This window comes from Eurosta solidaginis, chromosome 4, assembly GCF_040869045.1.
Source record: "Eurosta solidaginis isolate ZX-2024a chromosome 4, ASM4086904v1, whole genome shotgun sequence".
Classification (NCBI taxonomy): domain Eukaryota; kingdom Metazoa; phylum Arthropoda; class Insecta; order Diptera; family Tephritidae; genus Eurosta; species Eurosta solidaginis.
This window is the reverse complement of record NC_090322.1, coordinates 225,310,075-225,333,282: the sequence shown is the minus strand read 5'-3', so window position 1 is coordinate 225,333,282 and position 23,208 is coordinate 225,310,075. Positions and strand designations below refer to the sequence as shown.

General features: G+C 35.7%; 1 protein-coding gene across 1 annotated transcript; it reads left to right on the top strand.

The window, feature by feature from the left end:
• Positions 1–268: 268 nt before the first annotated feature.
• Positions 269–22,396, top strand: LOC137251029 (microsomal glutathione S-transferase 1-like). Its single transcript, XM_067784889.1, has 3 exons — positions 269–496; positions 17,462–17,541; positions 21,900–22,396. The coding sequence occupies exons 1-3, from the start codon at positions 362–364 to the stop codon at positions 22,141–22,143; spliced, it is 459 nt and encodes a 152-aa protein (XP_067640990.1). The 5' UTR covers positions 269–361; the 3' UTR covers positions 22,144–22,396.
• Positions 22,397–23,208: the final 812 nt, after the last annotated feature.

Below are 23,208 nucleotides of genomic sequence, written 5' to 3'. Positions count from 1 at the left end.
AATTGCATACTCGGAAAAAATTATAAGTTTTTTTCTCAAAAAAGGATGCATAAAGTTAAACAAGACTTCGGCTCCTTTTGATTTGCTATTCACTAGGACACAAATATGTATGAGAGTACAAAAATACATATACATATGTAGTACATATTATGACGTATAAACTACAAGTACTTTGAGCGAAGCTAAGTCGAGGGTAATCTACCTAAAGATTTGCTGTCATCATTTCGCAATTAGCGGTAGAAAGCTAGCTGACAAGCAAATCTATCTGTTCAATAGAGTTTAGTGCAAAAGCGAACACCACGCAAAACGGTTGCTGGATCGGAAACTTAATATAGACAATTTTGTATTTGCGAAAAATAAAATGGCAAAAAATGCATTTGAGTTGCTCACACTCGAAAATGAAGTTTTTAAGGCCTATTTGTTTTGGTCCGCAGTTTTAGTGTTGAAAATGTTGTTCATGTCGCTTTTAACCGGATTTATGCGTTTCAGGACGCAGGTGCGTATGTATGAGTGCTATTTTTTGTACGTAGAGCCATGTAATTAAGTGGATAACCTTTATTTAAGCAATTAAAGATCGTACAATTTTTTCAAAAGGTGTTTATCTGTTAACTATTAAATGTTCATAATTAAATTAAATGTTCAATCAATAAATTATTACAATTAAATGCAGTACATAAATACATATGTATATATGTATGTCATACTTGGGGGTAGCGCACTAAATTTTGATTGCATTACATTTTCATTAGAATTACACCATATTGGCAAAATATGAGTACTCACTATTTTTGCTATCACTTTAGTGATACTGCTGCCTTTCCCCACTACCAGCAACAATTTATTGCAGTCATTTTATTTTTTACTAAAAAATTGTTGTGCACTAACCTGAAGCTGAAAATATATTCACTACTGGCTTTTATATTTTAGTGAAAAATTGTTCAGCTTCACTACTGCTGTAGCTGAGTGAGGCTGGTACAGTGGCGACTAGAAAAATAGCAGTGATAATTTATGTCGAACTCCGTCAATCACATTCTTTTATCTATAAGTTATAAGCAGTGTTGCCAGAATTAAAAAAAAAACTAGATGGGCAAAAAATAAGCTAGAAAAGGCTAAATAAAAATTTTTAAGGCTAAAAAACGTTAAAGTTTAAAGCAGTTTTTCAAGCGTTTTGTTCATTTTATTCATGAAAAATGCATCAGCATAAACACTCAATAGTAAATGGTAAAAAGACCAAAATTAATTTGTAGATACTCCAATTTCATAGAAAATAATAAAAAAAACTTACAGATGCAATCTGTGTTTTGTAAACATTTTTTAAAGTAACGCACTTGACGCTCTTCATCTTTACTGTTACAGCATATCTGTGAAGTTGAATACACAATAACGCAAAATAAAAAACGAAAACTTTTCTAAGTTGGTCTCAAATAGTTCTAGAGTCCTGAAAAGGATATAAAAGTTCTGCAATTTTACGCCCAATAAAATAAATAAACCTTTAACATTAAAAAAAATGCATTTCAATAGTTCTAGAGTTCTGAAAAGGAGAAAAACAAAACATTGGTGTTATGAGTAAATTTTCAATAGTTCTGGAGCTCCTGAAAAGGTTGAAAATGATCTGGAAAATGTGATGATTGGGCGTAATTTTGCAGAACTCTTTTCCTCATTTTCAGGAGCTTCAGAACTATTGAAAATCTACTCAGAACCTTTATTTTTTTATTTTGAAATTTTTTCTAAATTTTGGACTTTTGAAAAATATTATCTCATTCGTGTAGATGCTGTTAACAATGGTACGCAAATAATATATAGCTCTTTTGTCTACTTGCGAACTTATAAAACCAGTTAAATTTTCCTGAAATCAAAAATAGTTCGAAGGAATTTTGAAGCAGACGAAACCGCCTATTGAATCGAATGGCAAACACACCGAACTAAATCGCTATTTGGTTGATGTTGCTATAATAAAGCTACTTTTCCTCGATTTCTGTCTACCGTAACGCTTTTAACATCCAGCCCAAATTCATTCAATGTTTTTAAAATTTTGTCTACACCAAACTGTTTATCTAGATTTTCTAAAATTTTGAAATAAGCTAAAAAGGCTGAAAACTTTATGAAAACAAGTAAAGGTGTATAAGTTCGGATGTAACCGAACATTATATACTCAGCGTGAGGTTCAATTGCACATTTCATTTCAGATAAATTACTTTTCTACTTAACTTACTTAATGTCTCCCCATTTCCTCTTATAATAAAACTTGATAAGTGAAATATCATTGATTCAAAACTATTTTTTGCTTAGATATAGCTTATTTTTTTTATTTTATTTTTTTTTTATGCCCCTTTAAAGATTGTTTTATATCTAAGTTGCCGTGGTCTTTAACCGATCCCGTCCATTTTTACTAGAAATATTTTCCACTATAGGTAAAAATTGTGTAACCAATTTTACCACCATCCCATTTCTTATATTTGAAGTTTTTCCTATTTATTGTTATCAATCCACTTGGGAAATGAAATACCATTCATATAAAGCTCTTTTTTGTAAAGATATAGCTTATTTTATTCGTCCACGACCTTTATAAAAATCTTTATAACAAAGTGGGCGTGGTCCTTAACCGATTTAGTTAATTTTTCTTCAACGCATTCCTTAAGGCAACCTCTCAGCCGAATTTTGTTACGATAGGTTTAACGATTTTTGAGTTATGATTAATAATAGTTGTAAAATTGATTTTACCACAAGTGGGCGGTGCCACGCCCGTTTTAAAAAGATTTTTAAAATTTTTATCAAGAGTCTCAGTATCAGTCCACATGTCAAATTTTAACATTCTAGGTGTATTATTTACTGAATAATCAGGTTTTTTTGTGTTTTCCAAAATGTTATATATATAAAAAGTGGGCGTGGTTATCATCCGATTGCACTCATTTTCAATACCAATCTATTCTGGGTCCAGATAAGCTCGTTTACCATTTTTGGTGAAGATATCTCAATATTTACTCAAGTTATCGTGTTAATGGACAGACGGACGAACGGATGGACGGATATGGCTAAATCAAATTTTTTTTCGAAACTGATGATTTTGATATATGGATGTCTATATCCATCTCGATTTCTTTATACCTGTAGAATAGGCCGGGTCGATTTGTGGGGAGGCAAAAAAATCGCCCATTGCTCTGTAAAAATCATACTGTAGGGATCAAAATAAAAAACTTTGCCGAAGGAACCATACCTCTAGCACGAATTCTGATGCCCCCCCTTTGGGTCGTAGGGGCAAATTTTGTGAAATCCCACTTTGAAATGCCTATGTTTTTTCTTTTTGGAGTTTATTTTTCTCTTTAGAAATTTATTTAGAAAGAACATATGTAAATGAAAAAATGAATTTAACTTAGTAATAGAAAAGAAATTAAAAAAAATTATTAGAAATTAGCGTTTTTACAACCCCCTTTTAAAACCAAGGCATCACTGTGATGCATTTGCATGTCGTAAACATAGTTGTGTGGGTTTTTTATTCGACCGTTTTAAAAAATGAAGGTATCACTGTGACACAATTGCAGATATTAAAATTGCTTGTGTTGTTTTTTTTAAGCCACCACAAGACACAGCAGGTAGAATTGAAATTGCCCCTACCCAAAAGTTCGACCCAAAGGGGGGTGCATCAGAATTCGTTTTAGAGGTATGGTTCCTTCGGCAAAGTTTCTTATTTTGATCCCTAGAATACGATTTTCACAGAGCAATGAGCGATTTTTAAATCGACCCGCCCTACTGTACAACCAACCGTTATCCAATCAAAGTTAATATTCTCTGTGTGCAAAGCACGCTGAGTATCTATAAAAAGCTAAAACGGCAACACTGGTTATAGGTCTCTCGAAATTCGCATAGATTTTTAACAATTCTTTTTTCCAAAGAGTGTTTTGAGTGACCTATAATTTACACTTTGGTCAAATAAAATTAATTATGCTAAAAGACTACATTTTCGAACAATAAAAAGTTGAAAATTTTCGTACCAAAAATTATCAATTTATATAAGTTATTTTCTCCTAGCAAGACCGAGGCGGCAGCTGTTTCGATTATACGTACATTGTAAGCCTCTTCAGAGCCTTTTCTCACGGGAGTGCGATGACTGAACTGTTGACGAACTTATTCAGCCAAAGCAATGCCTTTGTTGTTGTGCAACTTCGCCCAGTTGCGTTCTTTGCATAAACTTATTCTTTGGGCAAAACATACTTTGTATGTTCGGTTGTACCAAAGCTAGGCTGGTTCATGGTAGAATCACCAGGTGAATGAATTAAAAAGATACAAGATGTACGCTATCTGAAACGGTTGGGATGTATTTGCAACGGTCAGAAGATGATGAACAATAAAATTCAATAATGCGTCTAAAGTAAACTAACCTCAACTTCAACTGAAAGTCAAAGCTTTCATCGAAAAACCGGAGTAGCAACTTTGAGCACTTAAATGGGCTTCGGGTTTAATGGAAAGTATTAAATATTAAATATATGTGTAAGTAGGCTTTCCAATCTATATTTTATGTGCGAATAAAACTAAATTATTCCACTGTTTTCCCAACGTTTCGCTAATATTTTTATTTTTAGCATCATCAGGGGAATATTTATTAATTTATGTTATTTTGTCATTAAATCAAAACAGTTGTAAAAAACATTAAAAACATAAATCATCACAATATAATCATTACCATCTGACTATCATGGTAGCTTTGTCAGTATTTGAAAGTATTAAAGTCACACTTGGAAGTGATCGTGTTACTTTTAAGTGTGTTTCTATCCCTAAAATTCCATTGTTCTTGCCATCTGCTCTGTTAATTTGTCTTTAAGAGTCGGAAGTATATATCATACAAAGTCGTCTAATATATCATACAAAGTTAATCAGAATATCCCCAAAAAGTTCTTGGCAGTTGAATTCATGATGTATTACTACAACAGGTTCGGTGTTCTTGATGCAGGAATGACAAAAACATATCTCGAAAGTCTTCAGTTGCGCTGCACAGGCGAAAATCCTTGTTGGATATGACTTGAGTACAAATAGTCTGTTTCAATTTTTTGGAACAAATTAAACATACATATATAATGGAAACATCAAAAATATGAACGTAATAGTTTAGCACGGCTGTACTTATGGAAGCCAACACCAAAGATACCCAAATGATGAATCTCTGTAATTAAATCCAGTAAAGGTCAATCGATATTCACCTAATAGTTTATCTGACAAAAGGACTAAAACTGGCATATTTTACTCCTGAAACAAATGCAAAAAGCAACACTTGGGGACAACATTGGTGAAACATTCCTAGATAGCCGAATGACAGAACAAAAAAGAATTTAGAGCGAGACAATTGACGGATTACTTCACCTGGTTATTCCACCATGAGCTTGTTGTTGTCGAAATTATTTGCTCAATGGCAGACATCAACTTTAAACAAACTCATTAAGTAATAAATTCAAGGTCTGTTGAATTCTAACAAAGGACTTTCTCTGTTTCCTGTGGTAAGCTATGTTCAGTTTACTATACTTGTTGGAGATTCCATTGTTATAAAAAAAAAAAAAAACGATTCCAAAAAGTATAGGTATTTACCTATATTTTGAGTTAAATAGCAGTAATAACAAGTAAGGAAGGTTAAGTTCGGGTGTAACCGAACATTACATACTCAGTTGAGAGCTATGGTGACAACATAAGGGAAAATAACCATGTAGGAAAATGAACCGAGGGAAACCCTGGAATGTGTTTATATGACATGTGTATCAAATGGAAGGTATTAAGGAGTATTTTAAAAGGGAGTGAGCCATAGTTCTATAGGTGGACGCCATTTAGGGCTATAGCCATAAAGGTGGATCAGGGTTGACTCTAGAATGCGTTTGTACGATATGGGTATCAAATGAAAGGTTTTAATGAGTATTTCAAAAGGGAGTAATCCTTAGTTCCATAGGTGGACACCGTTTCGAGATATCGCCATAGATGTGGACCAGGGGTGACCCTAGAATTTGTTAGTACAATATGGGTATCAGAAGAAAGGTATTAATGAGTATTTTAAAAGGGAGTGGGCCTTAGTTCTATAGATGGATGCCGTTTCGAAATATCGCCATAAAGGTGGACCAGGGGTGACTCTAGAATGTGTTTGAACGATATGGGGATCAAAAGAAAGGTGTTAATGAGTATTTTAAAAGGGAGTGGGCCTTAGTTCCATAGGTGGACGCCGTTTCGAGATATCGCCATAAAGGTGGACCAGGGGTGACCCTAGAATTTGTTTGTACAATATGGGGATCAAAAGAAAGGTGTTAATGAGTATTTTACAAGGGAGTAATCCTTAGTTCTATAGGTGGATGCCGTTTCGAAATATTGCCATAAAGGTGGACCAGGGGTTACTCTAGAATGTGTTTGTACGATATGGGTATCAAATTAAAGGTATTAATGAGGGTTTTAAAAGGGAGTGGTGGTTGTTGTATAGGTGGTCGCCTTTTCGAGATATCGCCATAAAGGTGGACCAGGGGTGACTCTAGAATGCGTTTGAACGATATGGGTATCAAATGAAAGGTGTTAATGAGTATTCTAAAAGGGAGTAATCATTAGTTCCATAGGTGGACGCCGTTTCGAGATATCGCCATAAAGGTGGACCAGGGGTGACCCTAGAATTTGTTTGTACAATATGGGGATCAAAAGAAAGGTGTTAATGAGTATTTTAAAAGGGAGTAATCCTTAGTTCTATAGGTGGATGCCGTTTCGAAATATCGCCATAAAGGTGGACCAGGGGTTACTCTAGAATGTGTTTGTACGATATGGGTATCAAATTAAAGGTATTAATGAGGGTTTTAAAAGGGAGTGGCGGTTGTTGTATAGGTGGTCGCCTTTTCGAGATATCGCCATAAAGGTGGACCCGGGGTGACTCTAGAATGTGTTTGTACGATATGGGTATCAAATTAAAGGTATTAATGAGGGTTTTCAAAGGGAGTGGTGGTTGCTGTATAGGTGGTCGCCTTTTCGAGATATCGCCATAAAGGTGGACCAGGGGTGACTCCAGAATGCGTTTGTACGATATGGGTATCAAATAAAAGGTGTTAATGAGTATTCTAAAAGGGAGTAATCATTAGTTCCATTGGTGGACGCCGTTTCGAGATATCGCCATAAAGGTGGACCAGGGGTGACCCTAGAATTTGTTTGTACAATATGGGCATCAAATGAAAGGTGTTAATGAGTATTTTAAAAGGGAGTGACCCTTAGTTCTATAGGTGGATGCCTTTTCGAGATATCGCCATAAAGGTGGACCAGGGGTAACTCTGGAATTTGTTTGTATGACATGGGTATCAAATGAAAGGTGTTAATGAGTATTTTAAAAGGGAGTGGGCCTTAGTTCTATAGGTGGATGCCGTTTCGAGATATCGCCATAAAGGTGGACCAGGGGTGACTCTAGAATGTCTTTGTACGATATGGATATCAAACTAAATGTATTAATGAGGGTTTTAAAAGGGAGTGGTGGTTGTTGTATAGGTGGTCGCCTTTTCGAGATATCACCATAAAGGTGGACCAGGGGTGACTCTAGAATGAGTTTGTACGATATGGGTATCAAATTAAAGGTTTTAATGGGAGTTTTAAAAGGGAGTGGTGGTAGTTGTATATGTGAAGGCGTTTTCCAGATATCGACCAAAATGTGGACCAGGGTGATCCAGAACATCATCTGTTGGATACCGCTAATTTATTTATATATGTAATATCTGCCAAGATTTTAAGGGTTTTTTATTTCGCCCTGCAGAACTTTTCATTTTCTTCTACTTAATATGGTAGGTGTTACAACCATTTTATAAAGTTTTTTCTAAAGTTATATTTCGCGTCAATAACACAATCCAATTACCTTACCATGTTTCATCCTTTTTTTCGTATTTGGTATAGAATTATGGCATTTTTTTCATTTTTCGTAATTTTCGATATCGAAAAAGTAGGCGTGGTCATAGTCGGATTTCGTTCATTTTTCATACCAAGAGAAAGTGAGTTCAAGTAAGCACGTGAACTAAGTTCATTAAAGATATGTCGATTTTTGCTCAAGTTATCGTGTTAACGGCCATGCGGAAGGACAGGCGGACGACTGTGTATAAAAACTGGGCGTGGCATCAACCGATTTCGCCGTTTTCACAGAAACCAGTTAACGTCAAAAAATCTATGCCCACACCACATTTCAAAAGGATGGGTTAATTTTTGTTCGACTTATGGCGTTAAAAGTATCCTAGACAAATTAAATGAAAAATGGCGGAGCCACGCCCATTTTGAAATTTTCTTTTATTTTTTTATTTTGTTGCACCATATCATTACTGGAGTTAAATGTTTACATAATTTACTTATATACTGTAAAGATATTAAATTTTTTGTTAAAATTTTACTTTAAAAAAATTTTTTTTAAAAGTGGGCGTGGTCCTTCTCCGATTTTGCTAATTTTTATTAAGCCTATATATAGTAATAGGGGTAACGTTCCTGCCAAATTTCATCATGATATCTTCAACGACTGCCAAATTACAGCTTGCAAAATTTTTTAATTACCTTCTTTTAAAAGTGGACGGTGCCACGCCCTTTGTTCAAAATTTTACTAACTTTCTTTTCTGCGTCATAAGTTCAACCCATCTACCAAGTTTCGTCGCTTTATCTGTCTTTTGTAATGAATTATCGCACTTTTTCGGTTTTTCGAAATTTTCGATATCGAATAAGTGGGCTTGGTTATAGTCCGATATCGTTCATTTTAAATAGCGATCTGAGATGAGTGCTCAGGAACCTAAATACCAAATTTCATCAAGATATCTCAAAATTTACTCAAGTTATCGTGTTAACGGACGGACGGACGGACGGACGGACGGACATGGCTCAATCAAATTTTTTTTCGATCCTGATTATTTTGATATATGGAAGTCTATATCTATCTCGATTCCTTTATATATGTACAACCAACCGTTATCCAATCAAACTTAATATACTCTGTGAGCTCTGCTCAACTGAGTATAAAAATAAATTTATATATATATATTTGCCAAAATACGCACACAACAGGAAGTAGTGAAAAAACAAAACAAAACTAGACATAAAACGTTTTACCTTCTTCCCGTGCCTCCAAATACTTTTGCATTGCCAATTGCACATTTTTATACTCAGTTGAGCAGTGCTCACAGAGTATATTAAGTTTGATTGGATAACGGTTGGTTGTACAGGTATAAAGGAATCGAGATAGATATAGACTTCCATATATCAAAATCATCAGGATCGAAAAAAAATTTAATTGAGCCATGTCCGTCCGTCCGTTAACACGATAACATGAGTAAATTTTGAGGTATCTTGATGAAATTTGGTATGTAGGTTCCTGAGCACTCATCTCAGATCGCTATTTAAAATGAACGATATCGGACTATAACCACGCCCACTTTTTCGATATCGAATATTTCGAAAAACCGAAAAAGTGCAATAATTCATTTCCAAAGACAGATAAAGCGATGAAACTTGGTAGGTGTGTTGAACTTATGACGCAGAAAGAAAATTATTAAAATTTTTGACAATGGGCGTGGCACCGCCCACTTTTAAAAGAAGGTAATTTAAAATTTTGCAAGCTGTAATTTGGCAGTCGTTGAAGATATCATGATGAAATTTGGCAGGAACGTTACACCTATTACTATATGTACGCTTAATAAAAATTAGCATAATCGGAGAAGGACCACGCCCACTTTTAAAAAAAAATTTTTTTTAAAGTAAAATTTTAACAAAAAATTTAATATCTTTACAGTAGGTGGGTAGGTTGAACTGGCCGGTCCATGAGGACCTCAAATAGACTGATTGAGTCCGTAGTGTTACCAGAAGTTTGTTTTAACGACCAAACTGAAAAACCCTATCAAAAACCAGGACCTATGTTATAAAATAACTCCGTCCTCTTAGCAAATACTAGAAGCTTCCTAGGACTTAAGCCACTTGCTGCTTCTAGATCTGACAGCTGTATCACTCCTAATAGCTGGAGTCTTAGCCTGGCAAGTGCAGGGCACGAGCGCAGAACGTGCTCGATCGTTTCCTCCTCCAACCCGCACTTCCTAAATCTGCTATCACTGACCAAGCCTAGTTTAAAGGCATGTGACGCCAGAAGGCAGTGTCCAGTCAGAATACCCGTCATGAGTCTACAGTCCTCTCTTTTTAATGATAGGAGCAACTGTGTTAGTCTAAGGTTGTAAGACCTACACATAATCTTCGACACTTTACAGCCCCGCGCCTGAACCCACGCCTTTCCCGCTTGGTCGATCATGTGCACCTCTCGCCTTCGCTTAATCTCGCCCAATCTAATTGAGACATCTACGGAGCAAGCTTCAAGGGATGCGCCCTTTTTAGCTAGTTCATCCGCTTTTTCATTCCCATCTATTCCCATATGCCCTGGGACCCAATATAGATGTATGCTTCTCCCTGTGCCGATTCTCTCCAGAGACTGCTTACACTCTAACACGCATTTATATGCTGTGCTATGCGAGATTATTGCCTTAATTGCTGTTTGACTGTCAATATAAAAGCTAACACGGTTGCAGCTTTAGCAATTCTCTTCCAGGGTTTCTACTGCTTTGGTTACGGCTAATATTTCCGCTTGGAAAACGCTACAGTAATCCGGCAGCCTGTAGGATCTACTTATTTCCGGATCAGCGCAGTATACCGCAGACCCTACTCCTTCCACTACTTTGGAACCATCGGTGTACACATGTATCGCCTCGTCCGCCATTTGCGCACCCTTACGACAACCGTCCACCTCTATTGTGGCCTTAAGATCTCCCTCGAAGCGCAGATAGGGAATCATGTAGTCTGTTCGTCTTGTGATTGATGACGCTATACTACTATGGCCATATGGTCGGCGCTCAAGCTGCCCCGAAGCACCGAGTCTGGTTGCGGTCGTTAACGCTTTGTTCTTTGCTACCAGGTCTACAGGTGGGATGTGCAAAATGGCATACAGTGCAGCCGTCGGGGTTGTTTTCAGGGCTCCCGTAATGCTAAGCATCGATAGTCTGCATACCCCCTCTAATTTTTTGAGGTATGTTGTTTTTTGTGTGGCTTTCCACCAAACAAGAACTCCATAGTATAGAATAGGGCTTACAATCGCTGTAAAAACCCAATGAGAAAGAGAGGGCGATAGGCCCCACGTACACCCCAGCATTATTTTACATGCGCAGAGTGCCGTTGAGGCCTTCTTGACCCTCTCCTCCACGTTGAGCTTCCATGACAGCTTACTGTCTAGGATGATTCCTAAATATTTTGTGCAAGGTTTCTCCTGTAAGGTCACCCCTCCTAACTTAGGCCTGGTCCAATTTGGGACCTTGTACCTCTTTGTAAACAAGACCATATCCGTCTTCTCCGCATTGACTTTCAACCCGACATTAGATGCCCAGGTATGAATATCGCGAAGCGCCCCATCCATCAAAGAACTAATCGTTGGAAGGCACTTTCCACTTATGACAATTGCAACGTCATCTGCGTAAGCCGTAAGTTTTTATCTTTATTTATCTTTACAGTATATATGTAAGTAAATTATGTCAGCATTCAACTCCAGTAATGACTAGGTGCAACAAAATACAAAAATAAAAGAAAATTTCAAAATGGGCGTGGCTCCGCCCTTTTTCGTTCAATTTGTCTAGGATACTTTTAATGCCATAAGTCGAACAAAAATTTACCAATCCTTTTGAAATTTGGTAGGGGCATAGATTTTATGACGATAACTGTTTTCTGTGAAAATGGGCGAAATCGGTTGAAACCACGCCCAGTTTTATACACAGGCATTTGTCTGTCCTTCCGCATGGCCGTTAACACGATAACTTGAGCAAAAATCGATATATCTTTACTGAACTTAATTCACGTATTTATCTGAACTCACTTTATCTTGGTATAAAAAATGAACGAAATCCGACAATGACCACGCCCACTTTTTCGATATCGAAAATTACGAAAAATGAAAAAAATGCCATAATTCTATACCAAATACGGAAAAAGGTATGAAACATGGTAATTGGATTGGTATATTGACGCGAAATATAACTTTAGAAAAAACTCTGTAAAATGGTTGTGACACCTACCATAATAAGTAGAAGAAAATGAAAAAGTTCTGCAGGGCGAAATAAAAAACCCATGAAATCTTGGCAGGTATTACATATATAAATAAATTAGCGGTATCCAACAGATGATGTTCTGGGTCACCCTAGTCCACACTTTGGTCGATATCTGGAAAACGCCTTCACATATACAACTACCACCACTCCCTTTTAAAACTCTCATTAATACCTTTAATTTGATACTAATATCGTACAAACAGGTTCTAGAGTCACCCCTGGTCCACCTTTATGGCGATATATAGAAAAGGCGTGCACCTATAGAACTAAGCCCCACGCCCTTTTAAAATACTCATTAACACCTTTCATTTGATACCCATATCGTACAAGCACATTCTAGAGTCACCCCTGGTCCACCTTTATGGCGATATCTGGAAAAGGCGACCATCTATAGAACGAAGGCCCACTCCCTTTTAAAAATACTCATTAACACCTTTCATTTGATACCCATATCGTACAAGCACATTCTAGAGTCACCCCTGGTCCACTTTTATGGCGATATTTCGAAACGGCGTCCACCTATAGAACTAAGGCCCACTTCCTTTTAAAATACTCATGAACACCTTTCGTTTGATACCCATATTGTACAAACGCATTCTAGAGTCCCCCCTGGTCCACCTTTATGGCAATATCTCGAAAAGGCGACCACCTATACAACTACCACCACTCCCTTTTAAAACTCACATTAATACCTTTAATTTGATACTAATATCGTACAAACAGGTTCTAGAGTCACCCCTGGTCCACCTTTATGGCGATATCCCTAAATAGCGTCCACCTATAGAACTATGGCCCACTCCCTCATAAAATACTCTTTAATGCCTTTCATTTGATACCCATGTCATACAAACACATTCCAGGGTTTCCCTCGGTTCATTTTCCTACATGGTTATTTTCCCTTCTGTTGTCACCATAGCTCTCAACTGAGTATGTAATGTTCGGTTACACCCGAACTTAACCTTCCTTACTTGTTTATACTCAGTTGAGCAGAGCTCACAGAGTGTATTAACTTTGATTGGATAACGGTTGGTTGTACAGGTATAAAGGAATCGAGATAGGTATAGACTTCCATATATCAAAATCATCAATATCGAAAAAAAATTTGATTGAGCCATGTCCGTCCGTCCGTCTGTCCGTTAACACGATAACTTGAGTAAATTTTGAGGTATCTAGATGAAATTTGGTACGTAGGTTCCTGGGCACTCATCTCAGATCGCTATTTAAAATGAACGATATCGGACTATAACCACGCCCACTTTTTCGATATCGAAAATTTCGAAAAACAGAAAAAATGCGATAATTCATTGGCAAAGACAGACAAGGCGATGAAACTTGGTAGGTGTGTTGAACTTATGACGCAGAATAGAAAATTAGTAAAATTTATGACAATGGGCGTGGCACCGCCCAATTTTAAAAGAAGGTAATTTAAAAGATTTGCAAGCTGTAATTTGGCAGTCGTTGAAGATATCATGATTAAATTTGACAGGAACGTTACTCCTATTACTATATTGTAACGAATTTACTTGCAAATCCTCTTATTTGCCCTTTTGCTAGGTTCGTATCGCTAAACTGTTGAATAAATAACTCCAATATTGGATAATGGAAAAATGGCCTTTATTAAAATACTTCACAATAACACTTATACCTTGCTACTCGCTGACTTAATAACCAAACTGATTGATAACTCAAATGAAACTCTACTATTGGCCGCCAGATCGCGTGCTTAATCAATAACTGATTGATTGCTCAACTCAAACTGAATTACTTTTTACTCGCTTGTGCGGCTTTTATAGTTTACGCTGCATACATCTAGGCTCTTCTATTTCCAGAACTTACCAACTATTTCGAGTGTTTATAGTTCTCATATAGTTTCTACTTGTTTACAATTTTTTACTTTTCAGCGTCTCTCAGATATATGTGAATTTGTAGTTTACAGTCTCTCGCACACACATAGGCGTATAAGTAAATGCATCTGTGTGTGACATCTCTTTCGGCTGCCTTATATATGTGTATACATGATTTGATTATTGACGTAAATACTGCTTGGCATGGCCTTAGCATCGCCTTAGTGATGGTATAGCTTAGTGATGCTAATATCCGTGACAATATGTATGCTTAATAAAAATTAGCAAAATCGGAGAACGACCACGCCCACTTAAAAAAAAATTTTTTTTTAAAGTCAAATTTTAACAAAAAATTCAATATCTTTACAGTGTATAAGTAAATTATGTCAACATTCGACTCCAGTAATGATATTGTGCAATAAAATACAAAAATAGAAGAACATTTTTTTGGGCGTGGCTCCGCCCTTTTTCATTTAATTTGTCTAGGATACTTTTAATGCCGTAAGTCGAACAAAAATTGTCCAATCCTTGTGAAATTTGGTAGGGGCTTAGATTCTAGGACGATAACTGTTTTCTGTGAAAAAGGGCGAAATCGGTTGAAGCCACGCCCAGTTTTTTTACACAGTCGTCCGTCTGTCCTTCCGCTCGGCCTTTAATACGATAACTTGAGCAAAAATCGACATATCTTTAATGTACTTAGTTCACGTACTTACTTGAACTCACTTTATCTTGGTATGAAAAATGAACGAAATCCGACTATGACCACGCCCACTCTTACGATATCGAAAGTTACGAAAAATTAAAAAAATGCCATAATTCTATACCAAATACGAAAAAAGGGATGAAACATGGTAATTGGATTGGTTTATTGACGCAAAATATAACTTTAGAAAAAAACTTTATAAAATGGGTGTGACACCTACCATATTAAGTAGAAGTAAATGAAAAAGTTCTGCAGGGCGAAATCAAGGGCTTTGAATCTTGGCAGGAATACCGTTCATGGTATTACATATATAAATAAATTAGCGGTACCCGACAGATGATGTTCTGGGTCACCCTGGTCCACATTTTGGTCGATATCTCGAAAACCCTTTCACATATACAACCAAGGCCACTCCCTTTTAAAACCCACATTAATATCTTTAATTTGATACCCATATCGTACAAACAAATTCTAGGGTCAGCCACCTCAGGTCAGGTCCACCTTTATGGCGATATACCTAAATGGAGTTCACCTATAGAACTATTACCCACTCCCTCTTAAAATACTCTTTAATACCTTCCATTTGATACACATGTCATACAAACACATTCCAGGGTTACCCTAGGTTCATTTTCCTACATGGTGATTTTCCCTTATTATGTCTCCATAGCTCTCAACTGAGTATGTAATGTTCGGTTACACCCGAACTTAGCCTTCCTTACTTGTTTGCAAATGTCTTTACTCTCTGATTACTTACTGGCGCTTTTGGTAAATCGAGAGTAAACAGTTTGGGAAGTATTACGTTGGGACGCCGGGAGGTACTCACAACTTCAAAATTTAAGATTTTTAAGTTAGCTCATTGATTTATTGATATGTCAACTCACGATGAACATGTTACTAAATAAAAAATAAATGTAAGGCGCGATAACCTCCGAAGAGATTTTAGGCCGAGCTTCTCTTCCAATTTGCGTCGTGCTCCTTTTTTAATTTATCCTACAAATTGGCGGGACGGGACCTACTTGTTTTATGCCGACTCCGAACGACATCTGCGAGGCAGATGAGTTTTCATTGAGAGCTTTTCATGGCAGAAATACTCTCGGAGTTCTTGCCAATCACTGTCGAGGGGCGACCCAACTTAGAAAAATTATTTTCTAATTGAAAAACCTTATTTCTAAAATGTTGATGTTGCTTTGCCCGGGGTATGAACCCAGGGCATTCGGTGTGGTAGGCGGAGCACGCTACCATCACACCACGGTGACCACCAAACATGTTACCAAACCATTGGAAATTTTGGGACAACCTCGGGATTTTTTTGAGGTAAATTTATAAACAAAAGGGATTAATATGCCCTTCTTATTTCTTTTTACTCTCTAATGGGAATAACGTTTGTGTAATTTTCATCTCTCATATAATTTATATACACAAATGCATAGATGTATGTATGTACATATATCGTACATATTGTTTGTCAACCGGCCGACTCAAAATTTACACATGGGCATTTCCAGAGTACCGAACGTAGAACTAAGTAATGTCACAAATAAAAATACACAAATTCGAAAGATGTATATGTTCTTAAGTAAGCTATTTAAAATAACTTGTTACGAGGCAATATTTATTACTGTATTACACCTCCATGGTTTCAATGAAATTGTTAAAAATATTAAAATTTGTCAAGAATTACCATTATCTCATAAAGTTGTGCGGGATAAAAGGACTTATGTTGAATAGGCGGTTGTGGTCAAACCTTTTTTTGGGAAAAATAGGAAAACCGCACAAAAAAGGTGGTATGATATTTCAGCATACAAATCTGACGAAAAATTGTATGACATGCTATCAGAACCTGAAGTCCGTTTGTTTCGTACGCCCCAAAGTGCCAAGTAAATGGTGAAAATTCGTTAAACTCCGAAAAAAAATTATTGATTTTCGGGATTTAAATAATATTTTTTTTTGTGGTATTGGATGAAGATGGCAGTCAAACTCGAGACAAATAAATATTGTTATATGGATATGGTAAAAAGTGCAGACCGTTTTTAATTTTGTATGCCAGTGTATTCAACATATGTATTTCCGCATAACAACTCCTCAGTAACTTTTTTTTTCTAATTGCATAACCACACTGCAGTAAATAATTTATCTTCCTCTTCCTTTCATTTTCCCACGCTTTCTCTTTTTATTCCTTCTCCTCTTTAATATCTGTTTTCTTTTTTCTCTTCGGGGAGAGTTTTTATCTTTACGACAACAACAAAAGCCCAAAAACAGCAAAATTAAAATATCTCGTAAAGAATTTGCCAAGTCTGAACACCCTGCATTACATAACTTGGTGCAATTTTGGTCTAATTAGGGAGTCAGAAAATTCTAGTTGTAAACTGGTATTATTTTCGCTTAGCTCAATGTGTCAGTGTAACAACGTAACTCAAATAAATAAGGTTAAAATAGCCACCACTGCTGCCCAAGCAGAGACTCACGTAGCCTATAGTGGCGGGTTGTTATACCACGAAGAAGCCCTTGTTTTCTTCCTGTTGAACGTGGTGCTAATACATCCATGACGCTAAGACAGCGCAAACAACATACGTTTTTTTAAAACCTAAATGAATTCCTTTCAGATAGAGTTATCAATGAGGTTTCAGAACTTGATAACGTTCGCACCTATGTTTAGATTTCTCACAGAAAATATTGTGGTTAAAATGTTTGATTATTTACCCGTAGATAAATCCTGTGTAAGTACAAATTATGGTAGATTCGAAATATAATTTCATTTGATAAGTACCAAAAATTATTAACTATTTAAATATTGTTAAAGTTTGCATATTTTTTTACAGACCTTTATCAATCCAGAGGACATATTAGATAAACGAATCAAAGTCAAGTACGATAATCCGGATGTAGAACGTTGCCGAAGGTAATGCAAATATTTTGAATTCAATGCCTAAAATGTTAGTCTGATAAAAACAAATAAGCAAGATTATAGACGTTTGCAGGTTGGTGATCTTATCGCCGTTCCCAACTAAAACTGGCCCTTTGAAATTCCCATGGAATTATTCACATTCGCGTGCAAAGCTAGCACAGTTCAATATTTTCGTGTTACTCTGTCACACATCTCTTTTATTTGCTTAGAAGACTAGCACTTTATGTGTTAGCTTTAGAAGCAAATAAAGGAAGATATTATTCTAAGCAAAAAAGCAAATTACGAGCTGCGCTAGTTTTCCGCGCAAGTAACGAAAGGTGTGGGGGCCGTCGCACAGTGTTTCGTGTAGAACAAGCTAGCTGGACAAAATTATTTTATGAGATTTTCCGTTTCATATGCTGTCATTTATTACAACTACGTAATTTTTTTCAGCCATATTTTCTTTTTTTTATTTTTTTCCAAAATTTTACTTCATATGCATACATTAGCTTATTTCATGTACAATAACTCATGTGAATAAGTGACATAGGTCCAAAAAAAATTTAAAGGACTTAAGAATATTACTTTATTGTACTTAAATTGAATGGACTACAAATCTCAATACTCTAAAAAATTTTAAAAATTCCGAAAAAAAATTTATTTTTTTTATGAAAATTTGTCGAATTTTTCAAACATTTTTTAAATATAATTTTGTTTTTGTTATAGATCGTGACACATTTTCTTATGGGAAATTAGTTAAAATAAATTTGCGAAAGCGAAAATTGTAAGAATTGTCCAAAAAGGGGTGTATACTTATTTATGTGAGTGACTGTACATATGTGCATACATATTTTTTTATTTATTTGAGTATTTATCCTGGCACTACAATTTTTACAAAATTATTTTATAGTACCAGTCAGGAATGTAAAAGTGAATTACAATAATAATAATAACAATATAAATGATTAAATTAATTATGTGAAAATTACTTATTACAAAAAACTTAAAAGTAAAGTTTCATACAAAGTAGAAAAGACAATAGATTTAAACTAAATAAAACCTGATCCAACAAAAAGTTATTGGGTAGGTTATCTTTTATAATTATGTTATTATTCGCTATCATCACTTTCATTCGATGAGTCACTTGTGGAATAGTCATGAGCATCAGCAACACTACTGTGAAAGCTTGAAATCACTGGGGTATTTTTTGACTCCTCAACATTATCGGGGGACAGTAAATTTAAGACTTCTGAAGTCAGACATTTAAATTTTTTCTTAGGTATCTCCCACAAAATGTTAACTAAAAGATCCGATATTATAAGCAACATATTCATAATATCTCTATTCGTGGCTTCACGCGACTGCTTTTGTGTGTTATCGTCCCTGAATCATCTCAAATCTTTGTTACGGGCTTCCTCAGAAAGTTGACCAATAGGTAAAATTGCTGATTTTATAATATCAGTACTATGCACTAAGATTTTATGAACTGTAACAGGCATATTAAACCATGGATAGAGATCTATATATAGTTTTTTAGTCTCGAACGCAAATTTTTCAAATCTTTGGATATTTATATTGTACGCAGATGCTAATGCGCGAAGGAGAGTGTCGTATCTTTTGATGAGCGTTACATCCAATCCCGTATTCTCAGCACTAGCCTCAGAATTTTCGAACAACCTACGAGCAGTGTTGCCGTCATCGGTATTGCCGAAACCTGGTTTTGGTTTATCTACTATCAATCCAAGTACACTTTTAAATTTATTCTGGATTTCGTTGGAACGTAGCTTTACACTCTCTTTATCTGCCTCATTCATAAGCTGTCATTTTTTTACTTCGAGGCGATAACTTATGTGAAGCAAGCATTCAAAACATCTTATCCATGCATGGAGAGTAGACAAATCAAAACCAAGATTATCTAGGTTAGGCGTAAAGTCCCGTAACTCATTATTCATATCTTTTGGAGTGGCACCACAAATATAACACTTTTGTGCGGAAGAAGTTTCAGTCAAAGCATTGCAAACTTTTCTGTCAATCATTGTAAGAAGCATATTGTGATTTACGGAAACTTTGTATTCTTCGAGCATGTACTTTGTTGGCAACAACGCACTTATCTCCTCTAAAACTTTGTTCGTTTCAAAAAGAATGTTTCTTTAGAAAAAATAAATTTAATTGGTAGAAGGTCGAGGATTCTGCCAAAGAATGTTACCTTTTTCATCCTGTAATTGAAGAGGAACGAAAGAAAATATAAACAAAAACTCACCAGTGTCAGAACTGCATGTAAACTTTTGCTTATATGTGCTATGGCCAGAGCTTCCATCGCAACCCCACTTGCTGATTAAAGTATACGTCAAGTTTGTAGGTAATAAACTAACAAAAACTTCTTGGTTTGCTAAAAATAAACGCTCAACAATTTTATCTAATACGGACTGGACTTTAATTTCCGCACGTGTTCCACCCACATCAATTTCATTTGGATAGCATTCTGCCTTAGCTTTTCTTAGACTATAAAATGATGGATAAACCTTATGCCCTGCCTTGATGCTCCACTTCCAAGTCGTTTTGTACCCATGAGTCGTCGACTTGCTATCTACGTAGCATGCTAAAGCTTCTACATTGCTCAATTAGCTTGCATCTGGCTCACATGTCATCTTTTTGCCGGATATTTGAGTGGTTTCCTGCGATTTTTTTATAATGTTAGCAACATTTCTGTTGCCGGACATACGCGTTGATACTTCTGCCGCATAAAGTAACTCACCAGGACTTCTAGATTGCAAGAGGTCATCCACTCGACGCCGTTTGGTTTTTTCACTGCAGCTAACAAAGTCCTTCTTTCGTTTTCCGGGGTCGGGGTTACCTGAAGAAGTGGTTGGTTGGCCTGATGGCAACTTTGAATACACCGTTATTGTAAATGTGAAGTCTGGACTGGAAAGCCACTCCGAACTTTTATTCAAAAATCGCTCCTTATCTCTTCCAGAAGTGTTCCACTTTTGATCCAGCTTCGACAAATATGCCGATATTTGTAAGCTTAAACTTTTTATCGAATACTCGGCTGCTTCGCTTAAATCGTACTTAAGTACAACAAAACTCAATAATTCTTTATATCTGGTTTCCTTCGAATGACGAACCTAAATGTCAAAAAACTCCGTTCTTGGTACGGTTATAACTAAACTGCTTTGTGTTGTTGATTTTCCGACAGGGTGAATAGCTGATGATTGTTGTGCTGCCATCTTAAGTGTCGTGGATCGTTCTGATTTGTTATCAGTTGTGCAGTATTTATATTACATTCAGGTATTGACGTAGATGCTGTAGCGTTCCTGTGTGGTTATACCTGCATTAGGATTGTTTTGTATGTACCTGTTTTTATGCCTTGGTGACTGGTGCGGTAGGTTGTGGCAGGTTGAAGTCAGTGATCTTCGCCTTTTTGCTTTTGGTGTGCTCTGGTTGACCTTGCGCGTTTATTTTTGTGTGTTTTATGGCTAATTGTTTGTTCCCTGTACCTGGGAAATGGTTTTGCCGTTTGTAGATCAGCTTTAAAGGTTCAAATATCTCGTCGGAACTGGTACATACATACATCCTATTTTATATGTGGAGATAACAAAATCTACAAAAAAAAATTAAAAATAGATGTGCAAAGAATTCGCAATGGTTTTTTCTTTCTACTATTATATATACATATGTAAAATTTAGCCCGGATGTCCGCGGATGTATGTAACTTTTTTGTCCCTAAAGTTAAAAACATAGAGAAAAAATACATTTTCTTATTAATAACGGAATGTTAAATATATTGAAAATACTCTAATTGCGAAAGAATTACTACTATAAAATTTTGCTTACCTTCGGGCTTAGAATGCATAAAAAAAATTATATAAAAGTGTTCACTTAAAAGAAATATGAAGCTTAATATTCAACAAGAATTTTGCAAATTAATCCATGCATTTTACGGTCACTCCTGCCTTCTTACTTCAATTACTCAATATATATGAGCAAAAATATCAAAAAAAAGCAGAAATCCCGTTATTTTGTTTGTTTTCTTTCATTTCTCATTACACTTTTCTTGGAATAAGAACTTTGTTTTTGTCCAGCTAGCTTGTTCTACACGAAACACTGTGCTTCGGTATAAATAAATGGACTGTACATTTTCAAATAATGTTAAAGTTTACTCATTTAGTACAAGAGATCATTATGAAATTTTGGAATCTATTAAATGCATTTTGTCTGAATTGAATCATCATTTATAATCGATTCACCAGTTTTTGCAAAAACCTAAAAAGGCCTGCTATGATTTAATTGTTATAAGCTGATTCTCAGTTAGAGCAAACGCAGAACTCAAATACTTCATGCTAATACTATTAATATTTCTTTCCAAATTTAAGGGCCCATCGAAATGATCTGGAAAACATTTTACCATTCTTCGTCATTGGATTCTTGTATCTTCTGATAAATCCTGATGCTAAATTGGCGATAAATTTGTTTCGCGCTTGTGCTATCTCGCGCATTGTTCACACTTTTGTCTATGCTGTTGTTGTAATTCCGCAACCGAGTCGAATTCTTGCATTTTTGGTTTGTGCCCTGGCCACTACTTATATGGCGCTCCAAGTGGCGTTAACTGCTCTTTAATTAAACATTTTGAATGGTTGAATATGATTCACATTAATTGCTGGGCTGGAGATTATATATATATATTTTATATACCTATTGTAAATATTTTTGACAAATATTATATCAAGTTATTTGATCAATATGTTGTTATTACTACTTTTATTTTCGTTTCATTTAAAATTGCAAACATGTAAATGTAAATAAAATTATTTTATAGCAGTAATCACTTTTACACCTGTTAAATAAATGGCGTTTCCTTTCCCGAAAAAAATTTTACACTCACGTTGCACTCTTAGATTAAAATTTTTGAGCGAGGTCACCTGGAGCTCTGGAAATATGTTATATTTGTAGATAATGGTGCCTCAATGGCGTACAAACTTTCTGGAGAGTTGTGAAAAACCAACGGGGCGACATTATTTTCCAAAAAGAAAACGCCTTAAGATTACACCATTGTACGTACAAATTATAGCATGTTAATATGAAATTAAGTATATAATATCCTTGAAAAAAAATTATTTGGGGACTTTTAATTTTTTAGTCCGAAAGAAATTATTAAATCCGGTTTTTATTTTGTCATTCCCAAAATAAAAGTTAATTCCGGACTTCTATTTTTTAAGGACGGAATAAAAGTCCGGCTTTATGACTATGGATTTGCTTACCAAAAAGAAACGATTTTTTTTTTCTCAAAGAGAAACCGACTTGTTTCAACAGTAAGCGGTGTATCAAATTTCAACGCAATATCTCCATTGGATCAAACATTATGGCCAAAAAACAGGTACACGTTTGCTATAGAAAAATATGTGAAAAGTACTACCTACTAGAGGTGGTTATGGTGTTTTCGATGACGAATTTCTAGTATTAGTAACAAAATTTTTTAAACGTTCCTACAGGTTTCAAATCCAGGTATTTAGGAGAATCGATTGGTAAAAATCGGTTTACTTCGATAAGCCGTTCCTAAGTTATTCGTCCTAGTTTATTCGTCCTTAAAAAATAAAAGTCTGGAATTACCTTTGGGATGCATGATTTGTCATAAAAATGCTATGAGTATTCCTGGGTCCCTGGAATACAGCTTATCGAACACAA

Bases quoted from the DNA above. Each gene is read 5' to 3' on its own strand.
- LOC137251029 (XM_067784889.1), top strand. From the start codon at position 362: ATGGCAAAAAATGCATTTGAGTTGCTCACACTCGAAAATGAAGTTTTT. The intron at 497-17,461 runs GTGCGTATGTAT...ATTTTTTTACAG, and splicing joins TTATGCGTTTCAGGACGCAG to ACCTTTATCAATCCAGAGGA. The intron at 17,542-21,899 runs GTAATGCAAATA...TCCAAATTTAAG, and splicing joins GATGTAGAACGTTGCCGAAG to GGCCCATCGAAATGATCTGG.